At 42.7% G+C, this 25045-nt stretch overlaps 1 protein-coding gene across 1 annotated transcript in view; it reads right to left on the bottom strand.

The window, feature by feature from the left end:
- Window positions 1-9217: 9217 nt before the first annotated feature.
- Window positions 9218-25045, bottom strand: part of LOC129705176 (mixed lineage kinase domain-like protein) — a 28989-nt gene continuing 13161 nt past the window's right edge. Inside the window, exons 6-11 of the mRNA XM_055648635.1 lie at window positions 19605-19740; window positions 18172-18256; window positions 17912-18057; window positions 15573-15622; window positions 11096-11236; window positions 9218-9678 (exon numbers count right to left, since the gene is read on the bottom strand). Coding sequence (XP_055504610.1) covers window positions 9611-9678; window positions 11096-11236; window positions 15573-15622; window positions 17912-18057; window positions 18172-18256; window positions 19605-19740 — 626 coding nt within the window. The 3' untranslated portion in view covers window positions 9218-9610. The remainder of the gene's footprint in view (window positions 9679-11095; window positions 11237-15572; window positions 15623-17911; window positions 18058-18171; window positions 18257-19604; window positions 19741-25045) is intronic.

Below are 25045 nucleotides of genomic sequence, written 5' to 3' on the forward strand. Positions count from 1 at the left end.
TAAAGCCCATAACTTTATTAAAAATTAAGAGAACTGAAAGAAATTTTCAGTTATTGTAGATTGAAGCATTCTGAAACAAATATTAAATAATCTTACTGGATGACCTGAAATTAAAGCATATAATTAGTTAGTTACCCAATTGTAGCTAATTACAAAATTCAATGTCTATATCTAAACTTCTATCCATTTCTTAAGGAAAGATTAACATTTTTTAATAGCCTAAGTGTCCAAAGAACATTCAGCCAAGAATTCATAATAAAACATGATTTTTAAATCTCATTGACATTAATTTATAGGCCAAATGGAAGGATTTTAATGTTCAATTGCTGTAAATTAATGGCCATTTAAATCAGCTTTTGAGTGGGATCATGTGGAACGCGCTGGTTTGGAACGTTCCCATTGCGGTGGATTTGTACCCCATATGCCCAGAAAAATACTGCGGGATTTAATGGGCCCCCAAATTAGCTACTTGCAACATAAAATTTTGTATAAAGGGTTCTTAAGAAACGCTTTTTAATGTAAAAATAAACAGCCTACCTTCCGTTGTCTCCGACATGAGATCCGTCCCGTTGGCGGCGGTCGCGGGTTTAGCGGATGATTTTTAACCTACTATAACAATTAAATGAACCAATATAGTTTAAAAATGCCTGCAGCGAACGAACCTCACAGCGATTTTTCATCAGCAACTAAATAGGCTGAACAACCTCGATTTGAATAGCCTAGAGAAAATCGCGTTTTAAACCTGCCCCCCTCTCAAAGGTGCCAAAATCGCGCACACAGCCAGCGACAGATCTGCAGCGCCGCTGAAGGTAGGTTTTGCAACATACCCATCCAAAGCATCCAGAGAATTGGCCTCCACTGCCTTCTGAGGCAGAGAATTCCACAGATTCACAACTCTCTGGGTGAAAACGTTTTTCCGCATCTCCGTTCCAAATGGCCTACCCCTTATTCTTAAACTGTGGCCCCTGGTTCTGGATTCCCCCAACATCGGAAACATGTTTCCTGCCTAGCGTGTCCAATCCCTTAAAAATCTTATATGTTTCAATAAGATACCCTCTCATCCTTCTAAATTCCAGTGTATACAAGTGACTGCATTAGTAAGAGATAGAGAGAGAAATGGGTGTGCACTGGGCAGGTGTGGGGGGGGGGGGGGGGGGGTATGGTAGATGACACAGGCAGGAGAAAGTGGGTTGGGAATCCTTGCTCAAGAATGGAGCTCAAAACTGTGTACTGTTCTCTAAGTATTCATTATTTTTGTATTCCAAACCCCTTGCAATAAATCCCTGCATTCTATTAACCTGTTATTTGTGTGCTGCTTCTGCTTATCTACTTTCTGCTTTTTATGAATGAGTGCAGCAAGATTGTCATAATTTTCAATATCTCATCACTTTAATAAGAGTTCTATTCTTCCTTCAGTCTGAAGAAAGGTCCTGACCTGAAATGTCAGCTATCCACGTTCTCCAGAGATGCTGCCTAACCCGCTGAGTTATTCCAGCACTTTGTATATTTTTTTAATAAACCAATGGCAACAGTTCCTGGTATTTCTGCTTTTCCTTCTCAAAATAAATAACTTCATCATATGCCACCTGCCAGCTATGTGCCCACTTACTTCACCTGTTTATATCCCTCTGGTAAATCTTTGTATCATCTTCACAGTTCACTTTTGCCCCTCCTTTGAATCATAGGCAAACCTGGATATGTTGCATTCTGCTTTTTTAACAATTAACGTTAACTATGAAGTAAACAAATACTAATCCCTGTGGCACCCCAAGAACAATACCTTGTTTATTCCTAGTTTGTTTCCTGTCCTTTAATCAATTCTTATTCATGTTGCTGTGAACTCTTCCAACCCTGCTAATTACATTCTGAAAACCTCTCATAGATTAACCAGATGATTTTCCTTCATAAAACTATATTGTCTCTGCCTTATCATGTTATGATTTCTAAGTATCTTGTCACCATATCCATGAGAATGTTTTGCCAACAATTGATGCCAACATAAACCACATTCCTGAAAGTGATGCAATGTATAAGGCAGTTCCATTAAGGCAGTTCACGATTTAGGACATTTAGGAAGATTAGCTCTAGTCCATCCACTACTTGTGCAGCCATCTCTTTTAGAATGCAAGAAATAAAGCTGCAACTCTAGGGCGGCACAGTGGTGCAGCGGTCGAGTTGCTACATTCCAGTGCCAGAGACCTAGGTTCAATCCTAACTATGGGTACTGTCTGTATATTCTCCCTGTGACCGCTTAGGTTTTCTCCAAGTGCTCCAGTTTCCTCCCCCACTCCAAAGACGTACAGGCCTGTAGGTTAATTGGCTTCTGTAAATTACCCCTTGTGTGTAGGATAGAACTAATGTAACCAGTTCGCTGGTCGGCGCAGACTCGGTGGGCTGAAGGGCCTGTTTCCACGTGGTATCTCTAAAACGAACTAAAACTCTTTATTGTGTTAAAAGTTTTGGTTCAACTCTGCTTCTGGCATTTTTATTGTACAGTTAAGATAAAAAATATTTACTTCATGCCTTTCCCATTTGTTTATTCCCCAAATACATTGTTCATGCCTCCACACCTAAGAAACCTAGGATAGACACAAAATTCTGGAGTAACTCAGCGGGTCAGACAGCATCTCTGGAGAAATTAGATGTGACATTTCAGATCGGGATCCCTCTTCAGCCTAATTGCAATAGAGAGAGCGGGAAATAAACTGGAAACTAATAAAAGCAGGATAAATCAGGGCTGGTAACAGATGACCTCAGGCAAGGGAGGTTCCCTGATAAGCTATTATTTAGAGACAATTTGTTTAAGAAGGAACTGCAGATGCTGGAAAAATCGAAAGAAGACAAAAAATGCTGGAGAAACTCAGCGGGTGAGGCAGCATCTATGGAGAAAAGGAGTAGGTGACGTTTCGGGTCGAGACCCTTCTTCAGACTTATCAGACCCAGTTCTGCGAGTTTGTTAACCAGCTTAGAGGGGGTGATGGTATTAAATGCCGAGCTGTAAACAATGAATAACAGCCTGACAAATGAGTTTTTGTTGTCCACGTGGTCCACAGCGGAGTGGAGAGCCAGCGAGATCGCATCCACCGTTGATCTGTTGAAAATGTCCATAAAAACTCCAGCCGTGCAGGTTTTTAGAACACGACCGGGTATGCCATCAGGTCCAGGCGCTTTTCGAGTCAAAATTCCATAATGGGATCAGTTATCAGCACACTAAACTTCTTCGGTCTGTGCAATGAGTTGTTAACGGTAAGATGGGTGAGACACGCCTCACAGGCTAGATTTATGCTTTTAAGATAAGGGGAAAAACCCCAGAAAATCCTAAATGCCAAAAAAGGTAATACCCGCTAACATTCACTTCAAGGGTACAAGCTCCCACGTCGATCCTGCACTCTCAAGCTCTGACTCCCAGTCCAGATCAACGAGTAAATCAATGTCCAACCATAGTATTCCAAACAATTTGATGCTAAATTATCAGTTTTACCCTGCACTCTTTCTAAACACATCTGGTGATCTTGAGATACAAGGACTGCCAATGTTGCAGATCTAGAACACAGAAAACGTTATAGGAACTGAGTGGGTTGGGTTGGTTGGGAAGGGGTAGAAACGTTCGGCATTTGGGTTAAAGCTCTGCCTCAGGACTGATAGTAGAGGGGGCGGATAGCCAGTATCATGAGGAGAAGGAGAGCTGGAGGGGTGAAATGGGATGAGTAGGTGATAGGTGGACAAAGAGGGGTGGAGGACAATGGAAAGATGGATCTAGGTGGGTGAAAGGAGTGGAAGGGAGTTGGCAGACACAGGCAGGTGGTGATTTATACCAAAGATACACACAAAATGTTGGAATGCTTGAAACTCAGCGGGTCAGCCAGCATCCCCGGAGAAAATGGATAGGTGACGTTTTGGGTCTGAAGAAGGGTCCCGACCCGAAACATCAACTATTTATTTTCTCCAGAGATGCTGCCTGACCCGCTGAGTTACTTCAGATTTTATGTCTATCATAGGCAAGTGAGTGATAGATGAAAGTAGACAAAGAAAGAAAGTCAAGCACAGGAAAGTGTCACACCCGTTCCCCAACGTAATATTCCACCACTCACCCATAGTCCCCAACTGCGCAGGCCCGGCTCATTTCCCCATATCCTCCAGCACTCCCTCCCCCTCCTCTTCATCCTCCATCTTCTTTCCCCTCTCCGCCTTCCCTCCCTCCCTCCCTCTCCTTTCCCCTACCCTCCATAACTCATCTCTCCTCCCTACCCCCCTCCTAACCTTCTATCCCCCACTCACCTCCCCCACTTTCCCCCCTCTCCGTCCCTACCCCCTCCTCTCCCTCAATCCCTCCGCTCTCCCTCCTCACCTCCCCAGGTATTCCCGTTCCTACCCCCCCCCCCCCCCCTCTATTCCCCACTCTCCATCCTCACCTCTCCCACTTTCCACCTTTTCCCTCATAACCCCCTCCTTTCCCTCAATCCCTCCACTCTCCCTCCTCACCTCCCCAGGATCTCGAGGTTGCTGCTGTGACCCACGGCGGCAGCTGTGGCCACCCCCTCCGGCCGACTGGCTGTGTGGCTGTGGCCGTGCAACCGCTGGCAATGCTGTGCAAGGCGGATGCCACCAGTGAATGACAGGCCAGGAGACCAATATGCGTGCCGGTCACTGACAGGAGAAGAGACCAAAACTGCGCATGCGTGGTTTTTAAGATTTTCAAACCTTAATAACTTTGAAACTATACCATCGATTGGAACAAAACTTGGTGCACTTGAGCACAGGAGAATGGCGAGTAAGGTGGTGAAATATCATAGCGCTATTTTGTACCATTGTAGATAGATAGAGGATAGAGGACTACAAAATTCACAGAATTATAAAATCTTACATCGGAGGTATCTGTTCAACATGTCATGCATATCTTGGACCTTTGGATGAGGAACCCGATATTGTAACATGATGACCCCTTTTAGCGTCCTGCAAACTGGATCTGTCGTGCCCATGTATAATCGCCCTTTTCTTTGAAATCTTCATTCCTTCATCCTTTTCAGACAATGTGTAGCAGATCTTAACAATATTTCTGTGTTCAAGGTATTCTCATTTTGTCTCTAGTTCATTCACCAATTAGAGCCATAGTGTTATGCAGCATGGAAACAGGCAATCTGACCCAACTCAGACCCAATGTATTTTAAAAGTCACAATTTTACCTGCCTCTACAACTTCCTCTGGCAGCTCATTCCTTAAACGCACTATTCTCTGAATGAAGAAATTGCCCCGCAGGTCTCTTTTAAACCTTTCCCCTCTCACCTAAAACCTATGCCCTCAAGTTCTGGGCTCCATTACCCTGGAAATAAATTACCTTGTCCACTCACTTTTTCGATGCCTCTCATTATTTTCTATACCTCTATATGAGGTAAAGATCTCCTGTGCTTCAGACCAAAAGATGTTGCCTATTCAGCTTCTCTTTATAACTCGTGTCTTCAAACTCTGGTAACATCCTGGTGAATCTATTTTGTACCCTTCCCAGTTTAAGGATATCCTTTGAGTTGTTGTTCTCCTTGATAAAGGAAATAGTTTTTTTCATTCTTGCTTTAAAACATCTTTTAAGGTTTTGAACCTGTGTTGTACTTTCCCTGAGCCTCCCTTGTTTCCTGAACAACCTCAGGATCTCCATAGTTTCCAGATAACAGAACTCCCTTGTGTCAAGAATCATCGCAGTATACTTCCCCCTTTATCTTGCAAACCAAATCTTGCAAGACACCAAGTGGTGTTTTAATCCTTCCCCATTTCACTTCCCTGTTATAAAACCAGCTTTTATACGTTCCCTTACTTTTTGTTCCTCCTTTAAAATTTGTAAACATACACCAAACGTTGCTCTGGCTTCACAATGCTTTGAGAATAGCTCTCAAATTGCATTGCTTCATAAATTTCTCCATTAAATAATCTGTCATGTATCTGCTCTTTTCACCTGATATTTTCCCCTTCTGCGCTTATTAATGGCAAAGTTGTTGACTTACTGGATTTGTGCAGACATTGAAGTTTATGTCCAATATCCAAGCTCATTTAAATATGACAAGAAAAGTAATGGGGCTGCATGGATGGGACATAATCCATTCAACGTGATTGCATTCCCACTGGAATCACTCACCAGGTTGGGGCAGACCATTGGGGAGGAAGACAGTGACATTTTGGGTCAAGTACCTTTCATCAGAGCTAGAAAAGTAAGTTCATTTATGTTTCAGTCATAGATTCATATAGCATGGAAGCAGACCCTCAAGCCCTACTTTATCCATGCCCATCTAAGCTTGTTTTGTTTACATACATTCGACCCATGTCCCTTTTCCCAACCCATATGGCTGTCCAAATGTCTTTTAAATGTTGTTAATATAAGAGGGGGGTCAGATATTTCCACTTTTCTCTCCACATCCCTTTCTCTGAGGGAATTCTGACTTCTCACACCCATGATCCCAGATCACCACAGAAATGTTTCCTGCAATTTCTGTTTCTATTTGAGTAATAATAAGTTCCTTTTTTTCTTGTTTTGACATTCTTTTAGGAACATTCTGGTCCTCATTATTTTGCTTTTATATCACTCCTTCTTGTTGGACACTCCCAGCAAGCAGCCCACTGGATCACTCCCGGCAAGCGGGGCCTGGCTCGCCGTGGACCGATGACAGAGGACCCCCCCAGTAGGCTCAGCTCGCTCACTGTGGAAACCGGGATAGATCTAATCAGGTCTCATTAAGCATCAACCATACATTGATCCCATTTTATCCTTCCCAACTATTTGTCACCATCAATGAATTATACCAATCACCTCCACAATGGGAGCAATTTACAGATGTCAATTAGCCTACTTACCTGCATTTTCTCTGGGATGTAGGAAGAAACTGGGGTAATCGGAAGAAACTTAAGGGCCTGTCCCACTTGTGCGTCATTTGCGCGTCACACAGGTGGCCACAACCATGACGCGTAAATGATGTCGCATAAACGACGCACAAATAACACCCAAGTGGGACAGGCCCTTGATAGTCACAGGGAGAATGCAAATTCCACACAGGCAGCATCCAAGATCAGAATTGAACGCACATTGTTGGAGCAATGAGGCAGTAGTTCTATTAACGGCACCACGGTTCCCTTATGTTCTTGTTACTGGTGCTATTCGGCCTTTAATATCTACTGAAGCCTAAAGAAAATAAGAAACAGAAGGTAGCAAAGGCCAATTGCCCCACGTGCCAACTCTGCCACTCAATTATGCCATTGCTAATCTTTTACCTCAATGCCGTTTCATCTACTAATCCCATATTCCTTGCTTTCCTTCATGTCTGAAAATCCATAGATCACTTCCCTGAATATATTTGCAACTGAACCGTAATCGCCCTCCTGGGAGAGAATTCTAAAGACTTGTTACCCTCTGGCTGAAGAAAATTATCTTCAATGGCTGATGTGTTATTCTGAGACTAGTTCCTGCTTCGAGACAGCTCAGCCTCAAGTTACATCATGCTGGTGTCTGGTTTGTCAAGCCCTGGAAGAAATTCAGTGAGAGAAGGCATACTGGTTTATTGTTTCAACTTGACAGCTGACAGGATTAGTGCTCTCTCAATGGCGCACTGGATAATCAGCTTGGATTATGTGCTCTGTTGGCTGAAACATCTTCAAAGCTGAAATTGTGACCAATTGTGTGTTGCAACCAAATTAATCAAATCTTGTGGAGATGAAAATAACCTTTTTGCCTCAATAGTCTATGATCCCGCTGTTGTGTTCCTGCAGTAGTCCAGCTATTCGATGGGACTGGCCCATTTTTGTCTCTCTGCTTAATTTCTTAGTGAATTTCCAATATTTTGACAAATGCCCAGCCACTTAAGCGGTTGGAGCTATAAGTGATGGAGTTAGAACTTAACCATGATTCATTTAAATAGTAGGCAGACACAACCCATGTATATTAACAGATGTGCAAATGTATCCATCAGCACTAAAGTACGCTCCGCATCTTCTTGAGAAGCACCTGGCTCATATGAACCAAGGCAAAATGGACCAGGAAGGCCCCAGATTCTGTTCCTGGTAATCAGGTTGGCAGCATGATCTCAATTCTTCTGGTGTTATTCTTTCTAATGTGGGTTCTAATGATCGCTGATTAGGTCACCACTAGTATGCAAATAATCTGCCCGAATTAATTAGGATTAATTCGCAAAGGTTTTGTCTTGATGCAGATGATGATTGACTGTGCTGCGGAGTAGAATCTTACTGAGAGGTTCAACAGGCTGATGTTGAATAACAGATGAAAGGGAGTTCGGATTAGCATCTAATCAATGTGTTCAGATCATTTGCAATCGGAATTATGGAAAGTAAGCTTCAGTCAACAGATACTGAAATGATACCACCAATACTGTCTCTGCAGAATCCTTCCAATTCAGTGCAAGAATAAGGAAACCGATGTCAGTATCTTCTCCCAGTCGCTATTTCCAGCTTTAATTACTAATAACATTCCGCTGGCTTTGTGGGGCAGGTCACGTTGTTCACTAGCCTGACACTAAATCCTGAAACAGATTGCCGGGTGAATAGAGGAAAAAGATTCATGGACATGGTCAAAGCCTGAGGAAACCTGTAACATCTCACTGTCTCTCGAAAAAAATCTAGTTTACCTTCTGTGCTTTGGCTAGTAAAGTGAAGCATACCATCTGCCTTTTGAACCATACCACCTACTTGTCCTGCCATCTTTAAGGATCTCTGGTCACATATCCCAGGGTCACTCCACTCATCTCAATATCTACCCATTTATAGCACTTTCCCTTGCTTTTGCTGTTTCTCTAACCAATTGACTAGACTTCAGACTTTAGCGGTACAGTGCAGAAACGGGCCCTTCAGTACACTAATGCTATCCTACACACTAGGGAAAATTTTTACTGAAGCCAATTAATCTACAAACCTATCAATTTTTGGAGAGTGGAACGAATCTGGAGCACCTGGAGAAAACCCACGTAGTCAGACAATGGAAACAGGCCCTTCAGCCCAACTTGCCCACACCGACCAGCTACACTAGTCCAAACGTGCAAACTCCGTAGTCAGCACCCGTGGTCAGGATTGAATCTGAATGTCTGGCGCTGTATGGCAGCATCAATACTTTCTTAAATCTAAAGTTTTCCTCCTCCTGTCAACCAAACAACAATTTTTGTACAATTTGTAAATTTCTCAATTATGTAAATACTTAACAATTAAGGAAGTCACTCTCAGAGAGTTGGACAATGGAATGCATTTTATTTCTGTTAGATATAAGGAACTGCAGATGCTGGTTTACATAAATAAAGACCTAAAGTGCAGGAGTAACTGAGGATAGACAAAAAAGCTCTGGAAGCACTAATGGCTGTGGAAGCGAGTTTGGGTCAGAACATGGTCATAGAGCAGGAGAGCAGCAGGAATCATAGGTGGTGGGGGGGGGGGGGGCAGCTGGAGGAGAAGTGAGAGAGTCTCACAGAACTTCCATCGGAGAGAGGAGAAATTCTTCATGGAAGGCACAAAGCTAAATTCGCAAAAAGCTAAATTCAGGTTGCACAAGGTTGTAAGATGCCTAAATAAATGTTATTGCTTCGACCGAGCCAAACATGAGTGTAGTATAGAGATCAGATGGATGCTTGATTCAATCCCTTGCCTCTTTGGTTATTTCAGTAATTCTCTTTAGAATATTCTTCAGCCTGTCCATGATAGCTGAAAGCAAGAAGAGAGATTGCATGTCACTACAAGAAAATCTCTGGGTTTTATCAATACCCACCCCAAGTAATGGGCATAGCCCCTTACACAAATTCTTCACATTGTGGAGACTGCAGAACAGTCATTGCTTTGACATACAAAATATCTTTGGTAGTGCATATTCACTGAAATTGGTCTGAAGTGCTCTGAATCACGTCTACTGGATAGCACACAGTGTACATAAGCTACTGAGAATTATGGTTTGGAAATTTTCATCAGGTTTACGCCTTGGTTGGCTTTAGACTTTACTTCAGGCTTTAGAGATACAGCGTAGAGATTCCACCGGGTGGTGCCGCAGTGGCTGCCTCGCCAACAGTCTGTCTCGTCCCTTCTTTGTTGGTTTTTCGTATGTGTTAAATGTATGTTTTAGTGTTCTTTAGCTTGTTTTATGTGGGGGGTGGGGTGGGGAAAGCTTAAAAAAAAAAATTCTTACCACACGGAGATACGATTGTTGTCCGTATCGTATCTCCGTCCGCACAGTGACCTAACATTGAGGAGCTGGTGGCCTTTGCTGGAGATTGACTTTGGGAGCTCCAACCGCGGAAGCCTGCGGACTTTAACATCTCTGTGGATTGTCACCTTGTTGAGGTGGAGAAGCTTGTGTGGTCCTGAGATCCTGCGAGTGATGGGGTCTGGAGCTGTGTAGGGCCACCCATGGCGGTAAGGTCGAGGGGGAGGACTCTGACAAAGAGCAATCCAACCAAGGCCTCAACGGTGGAACAGGCGGAGGATGATGGTTGACCTCAGTGGAGAGTCACAACGGCTGGGAAGGCGGATGAAGGCTGCAGCAGAAAAGGATCTCCGGTCGTCTTGGACTCCATTCCACTGGATCCTGACCCAGATCCGTCAAGGACCGTGTGGTGGCTGTTGTGTACCAGTCTTCCCACGTTAAACAAAGTCACGCACTGGTGTCCTCCAATCAGCCTCCACTGCCTTCTGAGGCAGAGAATTCCACAAATTCATAACTCTCTGGGTGAAAAAGCTTTTCCTCATCTCAGTTCTAAATGGCCTACCCCTTATTCTTAAACCGTGGCCCCTGGTTCTGGACTCCCCCAACATTGAGAACATGTTTCCTAGATCTAGCTTGTCCAATCCCTTAATCATTTTATATGTTTCTAAGATATCATCTCATCCTTCTAAATTCCAGTGAATACACGCCTAGTCGTTCCATTCTTTCATAATATGACAGTCCCGCCATCCCGGGAATTAACCTCGTGAACCTACGCTGCACTCCCTCAATAGCAAGAATGTCTTCAAAAAATTCTCTCTGCTGGCGTCTCAATTTCTCACAGCTCAATTTGGGCCCAGACTCGTTTATCTGCAGCTTCCCGTAAACTTACATTTATAATCTCCAAATTGCAAAAGCATTGCCTACCTCCAGCCTTTGGACGCTCAAAGGGATCATAAGTGCGGCATTCATCGATCAGCTCACAAAGCTCCTTGGGGCAGTCACTTGGCAGAGACTCACGGACTCGTTCCTCACAGACCTTTTTGCGGATCTCTTGACTGCTGCAATCTGCTCAAAGAGGGTGTACGTTAAGCCAGTTGTGATAGTTCACTATTCTTCGACTGTTGCGAGACCCGAGTCATTATTTGTATCAGAACTGCACGAGCAGCAAAAAACCTGCTGCACCCTGTTCAACTTTGTACTCTATAGGGTCATAATCCAAGGCCTCCTTCCACAAATTCAGTGAGCATGTTGAGAGGGACCAGGCTAAATGATAAAGCCCAGATTTGCAGCAATCTGGCATGTGATGGAATTAAGACAAGGTACACTGCCCAGTATAGGGTGCGGGGCGATAAATGTGAATTGCATGGATGAAGAAGTGATGAACTATGTAGAAAGATGTATATAGTCTATTAACTGGACAGTAACATGTCAAATGGAGTTAATTCATTGCTCATCCAGCGATTTGTGAGTGTGCATTTGGGGTGGTGATACAAATCAAGGAAATGTACATTAAAACGGACAATATTGAGAAAGAGAAACTTAAATACCTCAAACAGAGAGTGTGTATCCATAGATCCGTGAATGAAGCAAAATAGTTCAAAAAGGTGGAGGAAAAGGCATTCGGGATAAATTCCTTTATTAGGCAAGGTATGAATATCTGAGCAGTGAGATTATGCTGAACTACAATGCCCTCCATAATATTTGGGACAAAGACCCATCATTTATTTATTTGCCTCTGTACTCCACAATTTGAGAAAAAAAAAAAATCACATGTGGTTAAAGTGCACATTGCAAGATTTTAATAAAGACCATTTTTATACATTTTAGAAACATAGAAAATAGGTGCAGGAGTAGGCCATTCGGCCCTTTGAGCCTGCACAGCCATTCAATATGATCATGGCTGATCATCCAACTCAGTATCCTGTACCTGCCTTCTCTCCATACCCCCTGATCCCTTTAGCCACAAGGGCCACATCTAATTCCCTCTTAAATATAGCCAATGAACTGGCCTCAACTACTCAAATTTTGGTATCACCATGTAGAAATTACAGCAGTGTTTATACATAGCCCCCAGGCATCATTCATCAGGTCCTAGTGCCCCCCCCCCCCCCTCCCCCCCCAGTTCGACTGATTTCAGAGCACTCTAACTGTAAGTTTGGGACCCCCAATGTCATGTGACTGTGTAGTCATGTCTTAGTATTTAGTTGCATAGCCCTTTGCATGCAATGACTGCTTGAAGTCCCCCAATTGACACATCGCATCAGCCCCACCTGCCTTATTGGCCCCATCCCCCCATCCTTATGCTTGAGTGTGGGACCAGTCCTCTTCAGTTTCCCCCCTCTCCAACATAACGGTCATCCTCAATTGGATTCAGATTGGGTAATTGACTTGGCCACTCAAGAATTTACAATTTTTTAGCTTTGAAAAACTCCTTTGTTGCTTTAGCAGTATGTTTGGGATCATTGTCTTGCTGTAGAATGAACCGCCAGCTAATGAGTTTTGAGGCATTTGTTTGAACTTGAGCAGATAGCAGATAAACACTTCAGAATTCATTACGCTACCATCAGCAGTTGTATCATCAATGAAGTTAAGTGCGGTGGCAGTTTCTTCTCTCCTCCATACTTTGCTCTTGCCATCACTCTGATACAAGTTAATCTTCGTCTCATCTGTCCACGAGACCTTTATCCAGAACTGTAGTTCCTCTTTTAAGTACTTATTGGCAAACTGTAACCTGGCCATACTATTATTTGAAGCTACCCAGTGGTTTGCATCTTGCAGTGTCGCCTCTGTATTTCTGTTCATTAAGTCTTCAGCGGACAGTGATCATTGACATATCCACACCTGACTCCTGAAGAGTGTTTCTGATCTGTCAGACAGGTGTTTGGGATTTTTTCTTTATTATAGAGTGAATTCTTCTGTCATTGGCCGTGGAGGTCTTCCTTGGCCTGCCAGTCCCTTTGCAATTAGTAAGCTCACCAGTTCTCTCTTTCTTCTTAATGATGTTCCAAATGGTTGATTTTGGTAAGCATAAGTTTTGGCTGATGTCTCTAACAGTTTTATTCTTGTTTCTCAATCTCATAATGGCTTCTTTGACTTTTATTGGCACAACTTTGGTCCTCATGTTAATAAACAACAATAAAGGTTTCCAAAGGTAATGGAAAGACTGGTGCTGAGAGCTCTTAAGGAGGCAATTAAACACATTTGAGCAATTACAAACGCCTGTGAAACCATGTGTCCCAAATGTTATGGTGCCCTGAAATGGGGGGGGCTAGGTATAAACACAGCTGTAATTTCTACATGGTGAAACCAAAATGTATAAAAATGGCCTTTAATAAAATCTGACAATGTGCACTTTAATCACATGTGATTTTTTTCTATTACACACCTCAAATTGTGGAGTATAGAGGCAAATAAATAAATGATGGGTCTTTGTCCCAAACATTATGGAGGGCACTGTAAATGGAGCCTTTTCGGCCTGTTTACAGTTCTCGTCACCATGTTACAGGAAGGACGTGATTGCACTGGAGAGGATGCACAGGGGATGTATAAGGATATTTCCAAGACTAGAACATTTTTGCTATGAGGAAATTTAATAAACTAGGTCTGTTTTCTTTGAGAGAAATAGGGTGAGTGGAGAATTAATTGCAATATATACATTAAGAAGCATGGTGGGATTATATAAACGAGGACCTATTTCCCACAACAGATGGATTATAAACCAGGACCATGGAATTAAAGTAATTGGTTGAAGGATTAGAGGGGAGATGAGGAAGTAATCTTTCACAAAAAGAACTGAAACTCACTGCCTGAATGAGTGTTTGAGGTAGAAACCATCATCACATATAAACAGAATGTTGTTATGTACTTGAAGAATAGTGGCTTACAGGTCTACAGAACAAGTGCTGGATGTGTGTTTATCCCAGTCAGCTGTACATCAACTGGTACTGAGACAGTGGGCTAAATGGTCTCTAAATGGTCTCCGTGTGGTAAATTTTCTCTGGTTCTATTTGGAGATTGCTGGAAGCTGCGAATAACTGAATCTAGAACAAAATGGAACTGGTGCAAGGATTGGATCTCAAGAGCTACAAACAGGAATTTAAATGATGGGAGTGGATTACATTTTTCACTGGGAGTCAAGATTTGATATTAGTTCTCCAATTAAGCTTAACTACGAAGTTGAAATCTTCAATCAAGGCGGTTCATAAATTATTTTCTCTTCATAAATCTCCTCTTTGTGATTCAAATCCATAAGCATTTAGCTGGACATTAGCTCGGAGGCGACGAGGAAACGGGATTATTCTAGGGTCAGCCAATTTATTCTGTGGGTTTTCCATCCACAGCCAATCTGTGTAACAGACTGATTGACAATCAGGTAGGCAGGAAAATTGCTCGCAAGGCAGAAAGTCTTGCATTGCAAAGGTGCTGCAGTGTGAGATGAGAAAAAGGTAAGTTGAGATGATGGGTGAAGGAGGGCCTGCCGAAGCAGTGGTTAGACATATACCTAGCTGTAAACTAGAATAACCTCTACAATTTGATCATGCAGCTTCATTCAAATAATTAAATAACCACCCACCGTCAGCAGTGACTACTTCTGTAAAAACAGAATGTGAGTTGACCTCCTGGTTCAGATTGATGACATTTTATTCCCCTGTCCACACCAAACATACCGTATTGGGTCTTAAAAGCTTCTGGCTTCATGCAGCATGTACATTTCTGAAATTGGAGGACACCCACCTGCATATACCCCACCACACCGTCTGCACCCCGGGGGTGAATATCAGAATTCTAGGAATTTGTTAGTAAATGCTGTCAATCCCCTTCAAAAGGTTAAAGGGCTTTCATGCAAAGCCATCCCCAGCCTTGTGAAAACAATGGAACCTGACTACCCACAATTACATATCACTCACCTGGTACACCACAACATAACCAAATAACATGACACAACACCCAGCCGCAGCATGTAACATCACTACAACCAAACAGCAAAGCACTCAGTCTTGATGTGACACCATCAATAACCAGGCACCATTCATCAGACATGAGATTATACCCACAGTGTGGGACATCACTCAAAACCAGACAGCACTTATCAGGCATAAGACAACCCCTAGCCAGTGCATGATATAATCTATAAGGTGCTCCCTTTCACATGGCATGATACAGACCCTAGCCGGCATAAGACACCACTCATAACCTAATACCATTCATCAGGCGTGAGACAACATCCAGCCATTGTATGACACCAGGCATAACCAGATAGCATGCATTAGGCAAAATCTAATACCCAGCCAGTGTGTGATATTGCCCATAACCAGATAACATTCATTAGGCATAAGACTACATATAGAGCCAGTCAGCAGGGAAGCAAAGATAAGTAGGATACCGTAATTGTTTCTGTTACCTTTGAAAGGTGTTTTACAGCTTGCTATCTCCCAAAGAACAATCCCAAAACTGAAAGGAAAGAAACAGAAATACTAAATCCTCATTATCCTTGACTGATAGGGGCAAAACATGGATGCCATGGAAGTCTTCTAGTTTATATCTAATACATCACCCAAATATAAATATGCCTTATAATATTCTACAAATGTAAACATGCATTAATAGATTCAGTAACAAGTTTAAATACAAAAAAAATGTATTACCTAGCAAACTACTTCCATTAAAACTTCCAATGGATTAATTTTGAAATCTTTTGGATACAGCTATGAAAACAAAGACTGGCCTCGAGTAGAACAACACATAAAACAACACAATAGAAGGGAACCATTTCACACAAGTGGATTGGAAGCTGATCATTGTGGACACTGATTGGTGTCCACTGTGTACATGTTCAGTAAAGCTCTGATAGCCGGTATCCCATTGTTCGGAAATCTTTAGTGATTTGACATCAGGCTCCCAGGTGCTGATTCTACTGCTCCATTGAACTCATTGGGATCATAGTTCATGCACTTCATTTAAACTCACTGAGGGCCCAATTCCTGCACTTCCATTAAATTCACTGGGGTCCTGTTTCCAAAGATCCCTTGAAACTCACTGTTCTCCTTCTCACGCTCTTTAAAGTCACAATTACATTGAAAAAAATATTATACTACTGCGTAACATCTGGAAACAAAAATTAAACTGAAAGCATCTTAATTGGAATAACATCCAATAGTTTGGATACATCTTCCAGTCCAGCACCATCAAAGTCTTGAGTGTGCCTGATTAATTGAGTTTTACTGCATTCCTAAGGGGGTAAGAAGAGTGGATCCTAAATAGGGCTGTTCAGTCATGGGCTCCTTCTGCCTCAGTGCAAGACTCTGACTCCAACGCAGACCGACTGTGTGCCAGTTCGTGGCTAGGAGCTGCCAGGTGATCACTCTGTCACTATTTGCTAGTCGCCACAAGTCTTTAACTGGAATGTATAGGTGGTATGTCCCTCCAGATGAATTCCTGTGTGTGACATCTTTTAACTTGGGGAGACTGGTGTGCCGACAGCCACCACAGTCACTGATAGCGACACACCCGGGTTCAATCAGCATGGACTCTATGATGGTTGGGAGTCTCTGCTTGCAGCAGCCATCTTCCACCTTCTCAGCCATGATGGTGCTTCACCTGCTACCCAACCCTCACTCTCCGCTTGTTTCACCATTCTTCTTTTGTCACGCTTATCAGTAACCTCATCCTCAACCTGACCGCCATGGGTGAACCTGCCAGGAGAATAGCTTCAGACAATGTAGCTCATGGGACCTTAGGCACACACAGGTTTCTCCAACAGACAAGCTAGTGATCTTTTCAGACACTTTTGTTGGAAAAGAATTCAAGAACCTCATGATAACGCAGACCAGACCTTAGATTGCAAATCAGTGGATAACAAGGACTGGGGAAAAAATTGGGATAGTTATCTGATAATTATTGTCCAGGAAATCCCAACTCATTGCAACATAGCCACCGATTCTTGCCTTACACTTCCGAGCTTCCACAGCAAACTAATGTATTTGTTGGCCCTGCAATTCGATTCATAGAAACATAGAAATTAGGTGCAGGAGTAGGCCATTCGGCCCTTCGAGCCTGCACCGCCATTCAATATGATCATGGCTGATCATCCAACTCAGTATCCCGTACCTGCCTTCTCTCCATACCCTCTGATCCCCTTAGCCATAAGGGTCACATCTAACTCCCTCTTAAATATAGCCAATGAACTGGCCTTGACTACCCTCTGCGGCAGAGTGTTCCAGAGATTCACCACTCTCTGTGTGAAAAAAGTTCTTCTCATCTCGGTTTTAAAGGATTTCCCCTTATCCTTAAGCTGTGACCCCTTGTCCTGGACTTCCCCAACATCGGGAGCAATCTTCCTGCATCTAGCCTGTCCAACCCCTTAAGAATTTTGTAAGTTTCTATAAGATCCCCTCTCAATCTCCTAAATTCTAGAGAGTATAAACCAAGTCTATCCAGTCTTTCTCATAAGACAGTCCTGACACTGATTCAGGACTGTCTGATTCATTACACATTGATTCCTGACAATCAGCTATAAAGTAATACTAGTAAACAGTCTACATTAATCCTTTTAAAATCATGATCTTGTTGTCTTTATAGGCTCTAGATATGCCCCTCTCTGTTACACATCAATCCCAACCTGTGGCATGAAAGACTGTACGTCCATTACTGGCTACCCTCTTACAGAATCACAGCTATGGCACCAATACCATCTGTACCTGGTGTGATTTGTGCATTATTTTCTTCAGCTTAAACTCTCACCTGTACACCTCACAGGGCTTGTCGTATTGGTAGTTGATGTTGCTCATTTGCTGTGGTGAGATGTACGGCAACAACTGGGATTTCTGGCTGGAGGTGCTGATTCGTCGGATTGAGGTCTCTGTCTTTGCCAAGTCCATGCCCCCCAGCTAAACCAGGAAGAGAGAAAAAAATGCCCCAGTATTTTTTGTGCTCTTGAGTGAGCCAAATGTCAGAACTAGTATTAATTTTAATGGTGGATGTTTATTGTTTTATCAGCTCACTTTCACTCTCAGACCGTTGTCAACCAGGAATCTGGTGCTGTCAATAGAGCAATGGAGTTTGAACTTCCCTGTTGATTGGTGCATCCTGCATCAAAGCAAAACACAACTGTAATAGTAAACAAAAGTTTCCATTTAACTGCTGGAAAACCAATCCAATCATGAATGAGCTGCAGGGTCCCTATGTTCTTGTAAATTACAAATAATGTAGAATAAACATGGGAGCGACTGAGGAAGCTAAATGTCTCTTCTATTTGTACAATGATACTTTATCAAACAACATAACCTCAATTTCCAGCTAATTAAAACTGCAGCCCTTTCTCTTCCATCTCCATTACAATCAGGATACAATAGCCTCTAGACCGCACACCCACAGAGACATCACTGATGAGAGAAATAATTCCTGTAGATATGCATCGACACTTGGGATTTAAAGAGAACAAAGGAGTTCCATTGCAGAAAAGCTCAATGGGATAGTTTTTTAGGAATGCAATGCCTCGTAGTGCAGGGTACATGAAACAGGATTGATGTACAATGCTGAATGCAGGCGTGCGGCAACAAAATAGATTGTTTGAATGCAGGGCCCAGGCTCCATGTGGGAGAGAATGGTCAGCCAGTCTCAGTCCAATGTGAAGCCCTATCGCACATCCTTCAGTGCTCCCTAAAAACCCCTTTGATCCACAGGTGTTTAAACTCCATTTTCGGTAACATTCTTTCCTGAGCTGATTATGCTCTTACATTTTTTCTCTCGAAGCAATAATTTAGGAACAGGAGTTGGAAATTAAATCCATTAATCCTCTCTGCCTTTCTAATAGATCATAACTAACATATACTGCAGTTTGTTTCCTCGAATTCTCTTTATTTCTCTTCATAAATTTATATGCCAAAAAAACATTGGTCCACAGCTTTTAATACCATAATTCCAGATTTCAGTCTAACTTTGAATGAAAATGTGCCTTTGAATTTAATTCCCAGATAGCCCCGCTCTAATTCTTATTCTGGAATCCCCAAGCAGAGAAAGTGGTTTATTCGATATATTTGCTTTGCATTTGAACCATTTTGGTGAGAAACCATCTTTCTAAATGCTGGTACACAAAAATGCTGGAGAAACTCAGCGCGTGCAGCAGCATCTATGGAGCGAAGGAGATAGGTAACGTTTCGGGCCAAAACCCTTCTTCAGACAATACCAGCATTTCTAAATGCTGGTATTGTTTCTCTGCAGAGAAGCCCCTGTGATGTTCTAATGATTTTAAAAGGTCCACGGTTGTCATTCCTGTCATATACTCAGTGCCAACATGCTGGAATCAGCACCTTAAACCACTGTCTATATTCTGTGCATTGTATTAAGGAGCAGTATCCAGAGATAAAGCCTTCAGTTGAGAGGCAGGATAATCGCTACATTTCCCCCAGTCTATGACGCCACAAAGAACAGCTACCTGTACAAGCCACAGGCCGCATCCAATGCCATGTGAACACGACTCTGCCAGCTGAGATGCCACTCGCCTTCCAGAAAACTGTGCAAGCTGCCATGCTCACAATACTCCATCACAATCAGGAATTCAGGGCTGGAACCTGTGGGAAAATCAGCAGATATTCAACTATACGACAATCATTCTGTGATTTATTGAGCTCATGGTGATGTTTAGAGAGAAATGAAACTTGGCTTGTGAATCCAACTGTGTTTATCTCAGATGTAAATGCATTTTGGCTGAGTAAAATCTTAAATTTTTTTTTAAAATTAATTCTGATCCAATCTGGTGTGATTGTAAGTATCCTGTAGACGGAACTTTAGGGCGTGAGTTCAGAACCAAAATCTAAATATTTATGTCCAAAGAGGGACCTTAATTTCACCCTTACTTGCTCCGTGAATCATTCTAAAATCTGAATGTTATTTTCATTTGAAATACCACTGCATATCTATTTTCATATTTTACATTTCCTCTATCACCTTACAATCGTCTTCACTAAAGAGGATGCGGTTGATGTCACACATAAGTGCCAAGTATTTATTTGGTATTTGAGTCCTGCATTCAAAGATCACTTTTTTCATCCCAAATTGGCCTCAAGTCAAGTCAAGTGAGTTTATTGTCATGTGTCCCAGACAGGACAATGAGATTCTTGTTTGCTGCAGCACAACAGAATATTGTAAGCATAAATACCGAAACAGTTCAGTGTGTCTATTTGGCATAGACCATGTATTTACGCATAAATAAACAGATAAAGTGCAATAGGCTGTTATAGTTCAAAGTTTATTTGATGGCGAGTTTAATAGCCTGATGGCTGTGGGGAAGAAGCTGTTCCTGAACCTGGATGTTGCAGATTTCAGGCTCCTGTACCTTTTACCTGATGGCAGCGGAGAGATGAGTGTGTGGCCAGGATGGTGTGGGTACTTGATGATGTTGCCAGCCTTTTTGAGGCAGCGACTGCGATGGGTCCCTTCGATGGTGGAGAGGTCAGAGCCGATGTTGGACTGGGCAGTGGTCACAACTTTCTGCATTCTTTTCTGCTCCCAACCTGTCAGCATGCTCTCTACTGTGCACCTGTAGAAGTTCGAGAGCGTCCTCTTTGACATACTGACTCTCCGTAATCTTCTCAGGAAGTAGAGGCGCTGATGTGCTTTCTTTATAATTGCATCAGTGTGCTGGGACCAGGAAAGATCTTCGGAAATATACACACCCAGGAATTTGAAATTATTGGAGCAGACAAGGGCATTCGATCCAATTTGTGATCCCAGCTACAAAGACAGATGTGTACAGCAATTCGTTCTTCCCACACACAATTAAAGCATGGAATAATCTCCACCAAACTATAGTTACCCAACCAGATGCAAGTAAATTTAAAGTAGCACTTTCTTCCCAATAACCCTTTCTGGCATAATCCCTCCCTTCACCACCTCCAGTTTAAATTCCAGTTGGAATATTTTGGAGGACCAAGTAACCAAGAACCAAGAAGATTGACCCTTTCCACCATATCGTCCCATTGATATAAACAGGATGGTAGGTCCCTATCCTACCCCTTTCAAAGTCCACAATCAGTTCCTTGGTTTTGCTGGTGTTGAGAGCCAGATTATTGTGCTGGCACCATTTGGTCAATCGGTCGATCTTACTTCTATACTCTGACTCGTCACCATCAGTAATTCGTCCCACAACAGTGGTGTCATCGGCGAACTTGATGATGGAGTTCGCACTATGTCCGGCCACGCAGTCATGAGTATAGAGTGAGTAAAGCAGGGGGCTGAGCACACAGCCTTGAGGTGCTCCCGTGCTGATTGTTATCAAGGCTGACACATTTCCACCAATACGGACAGGCTGTGGTCTGTGAATGAGGAAATTGAGGATCCAATTGCAGAGGGATGCGCAGAGACTCAGATCTGAGAGCTTGGTAACCAGCTTGGAGGTGATGATGGTATTAAATGCTGAGCTATAGTCAATGAATAACAGCCTGACATATGGGTTTTTGTTGTCCAAGTGGTCCAGAGCAGAGTGGAGAGCCAGTGAGATCGCATCCACTGTTGATCTGTTGTGGCGGTAAGCGAACTGCAGTGGGTCGAGGTAGGAGTTGATATGCGCCATAATCAACCTCTCAAAGCACCTCATCACCACAGACGTTAGTGCCACTGGTCGATTGTCATTGAGGCATGTCACCTTGCTCTTCTTGGGCACCGGTATTATTGATGCCCTTTTAAAGCAGATGGGAACCTCAGACCTCAGAAGTGAGAGGTTGAAAATGTCCGTAAAAACTCCAGCCAGTTGGTCCGCACAGGTTTTTAGAACACGACCGAGTATACCATCAGGTCCAGGCACTTTCCGAGGATCTTCTAACGTCGGCCTCTGTGACTGAAATACCATCATGGTGAATGGGGGCTCGGGAAGGCCTTATCCTTCTTTTAAAGCCCTTTTAGTATTTAGAAGTTTATAAAAGACTTTGGGGCTGCCTTTTATGTTACTCACTAATCTATTCTCACCCACTTATTCTGCCCCTTTTATTTATTTATTCCGGATAACTGCCCTTTATAATCAGTAAGCCCTTCTACTGAATTATGAAGGGCTTCCGTTTCCTTTCGCATTTTAATCTCTCTAGCCTGGAAATTGGATAGATTCGCATTTATTTATTTTAAGCAAATCAGACAAGAATGATTTAATCTATAGAATATCTTCCTTGCAATTGTTTCTGTGTGAAATAGTAATCATTGGGGAATTTTATGGGGGCTCTCTGGGTCTTGTCTGATGCTTTATATGATCACATGCTCACCTAATGATGCCACCATTCGTGCAACAGTCATTTCTTCCATTCACGGCATGTACTGGAGTTCTAAGGTGCTACCTAGAACCTTTGAAGAACGATTACAGCTTAGCCCAATGGTTCCCTGACTCTTTTGGGCCACTGCCCCCTTGGTTCCATAAATTCATTCCCAGTTCCCCCCTGCCTTATCCTATAAAAAGCATTATTCAGAATAGCGGTTTGCACAACCCATTACGATCAGTGGTTGTGACTCATGCACAGCACTATTTACTGACATTCCTAAGGAAATAAAACAATGGCTTAGTGACAATTACAGTTTGCTAACAACACTGCTTGGACTATTACCTCAATAATTACGTATGAATCATATAATATGCATGTAATAACTTTGTAAAGTTCCAAGAAATACTATTTAGCAAAACAGTATGCGTTTTTAGAGAGAAGGTCAGTGAAACGCATGGTAGAACCGCCCATAAGCATGTCAAGTGCGTACTAATACCTATCATGCACAATGCCCGCATGCTACTGGTGCCCCCCCCCCCCCCCCCCCCCCCCCCCCAACCCCTTTCTACCCCCTTGCCTTTTAGCACCCCCCCTGGGTAATCCCACAGCCCCCAGGGGATGGTAATGCCCATTTTGGGAATCATTAGTTTAGAGGGACACTCTGCTGACACCAGACACTAGATTGGCAGATGGGTGGATGAAAACCAAAGATGAGAAGAAGACAAAAGATTGTGAGGTATGGAGGGAAGAGACACAAAATGTGAAGTATGTAGGGTATGTAGGTGTCGGGGGAAGGGAAAAGAGGTGTTGCTGGTTACCTACCTAAAATTGGAGAATTCAATGTTCTTACTGCTGGTTTGTAAGTTACCATTTGAATTCTCCAATTTTAGCCAATTAACCAACAACATTTGTAAACCAGAATCTGCAGTTCCTTATGTCTACACAGTACACCAATAACCTTTGGCCTAGATGAAACATAATGGACCTTCCACCTTACATTTATCTCAGTGATGAGAATGTCCAGATCTATTTCAATAAACTAAGGGGCTCTCTCCTCCATGCCTTATCCTATAAAAAGCATTATTCAGAATAGCGGTTTGCACAACCCATTACGATCAGTGGTTGTGACTCATGCACAGCACTATTTATATATGTGTATATCTGCCATTTGGATGTTGTGGGGAAAATGCCCTTCTCAGAATGTTATGCAGCGGTTGAATGTAGTAGTTCATGAACTGCACAAATCTGTTTTTGCCCAGGTGTCTTTGTACTAGTTGCTTTGTTGTTTGCCAAAACTCTGCTTGGACAGTTTCACTAATTTTTTTTTGCTGAGGAATGTTGGCTTATTGGACCAAAAATGAGTGAAATTTAATTTCTAGAATGTACCTTTGCTCAGAAAGGGAACTCTGACTTTGACAGAGTAAAAAAACAAATAAAGCAATAGATATCATTTGGAATGCTTCACAAATGAACCATAAATCAACCGAATGATATTCCAGCAATTAACTGATAAATGCTCTCAAACAGCAACAGAGGCTGAAAATAATTTCAAAATGTTATCCATGTTTGTCACTCTTTGTCAAGTAGTTTGTTTGAGTCAGTGTCAAATGTAAACGAGTAGTGTTCCCCAAAAAACTGTGATCTGTGGAAAGAGAATAATGCAGAGATGATATCTGTATCGACAGTTCATTGCATGAATGTATTCCCACCGAGGTTTAAAACACTGATAAAGAATCCAGAGAGAATAGGCCTTAATAAAGTGGAGGAAGGGGACACTATTGCGTGGCGCATGACCAATTGTGGTGAAACTGGTGTGGATATCAATGACTAATTTCCAGGAGCTACAAATTGCCAGGACGCTGGGGTCTGAGCTCTTGGAAGACTGAGTGGGCTGGATCTCTATTCCTTGGAGTGCAAGAAGATCTTATAGAGGTGTACATAAAATCACGAGATCGGGTAGACGCACAGAGTCTCTTGCCTAGAGCTAGAGTATCGAAATCGAAAACCAGAGGACAGAGGTTTAATGGGGGGGGGGGGGGGGGGGGGGGGGGGGAGATTTAATAGGAATCTGAGGGGTAACTTCTGAGGTGTAACTTTTTCATACAAAGGGTGGTGGGTGTATGGAATGAGCTGCCAGAGGAGGTGGTTGAGGCAGGGACAATTGCAATGTTTAAGAAACAATTGTACACATTCGTCGATGGGTACATAGATAGGACAGGTTTAGAGGGATATCGTCCAAATGTAGGAAGGTGGGACTAGTGCAGATGGGACATGTTAGGTGGTGTGGGCAAGTTGGACTGAGGGACCTATTTCCACGCTCTATGACTTTAGAAATATGGGAATTACAAATGAGTACAGTTGGCTTTGCTCACCCTTTTCCACAATACAACAACGGAGTTGTAGGCATTGCTGACTAACCATGACAACGAATCTCCATCCATTCACCACCGGGTATAATGTGACTATACTATGTACATCTACAGGCTGAATTATGAAAAGTCACCAAGGCTTCTTTGATAGCATCTCCATGCATATGAGAGCAAAGTCACAGGAAGACCATCACCAATGAGTCAGACAATACATCAGACACTCTGGAAAGAGTGTTGGGCATTCAGACAAATGGCAAATTAAG

The sequence above is a fragment of the Leucoraja erinacea genome, chromosome 17 (genome assembly GCF_028641065.1).
Source record: "Leucoraja erinacea ecotype New England chromosome 17, Leri_hhj_1, whole genome shotgun sequence".
In the NCBI taxonomy this organism is placed as follows: domain Eukaryota; kingdom Metazoa; phylum Chordata; class Chondrichthyes; order Rajiformes; family Rajidae; genus Leucoraja; species Leucoraja erinaceus.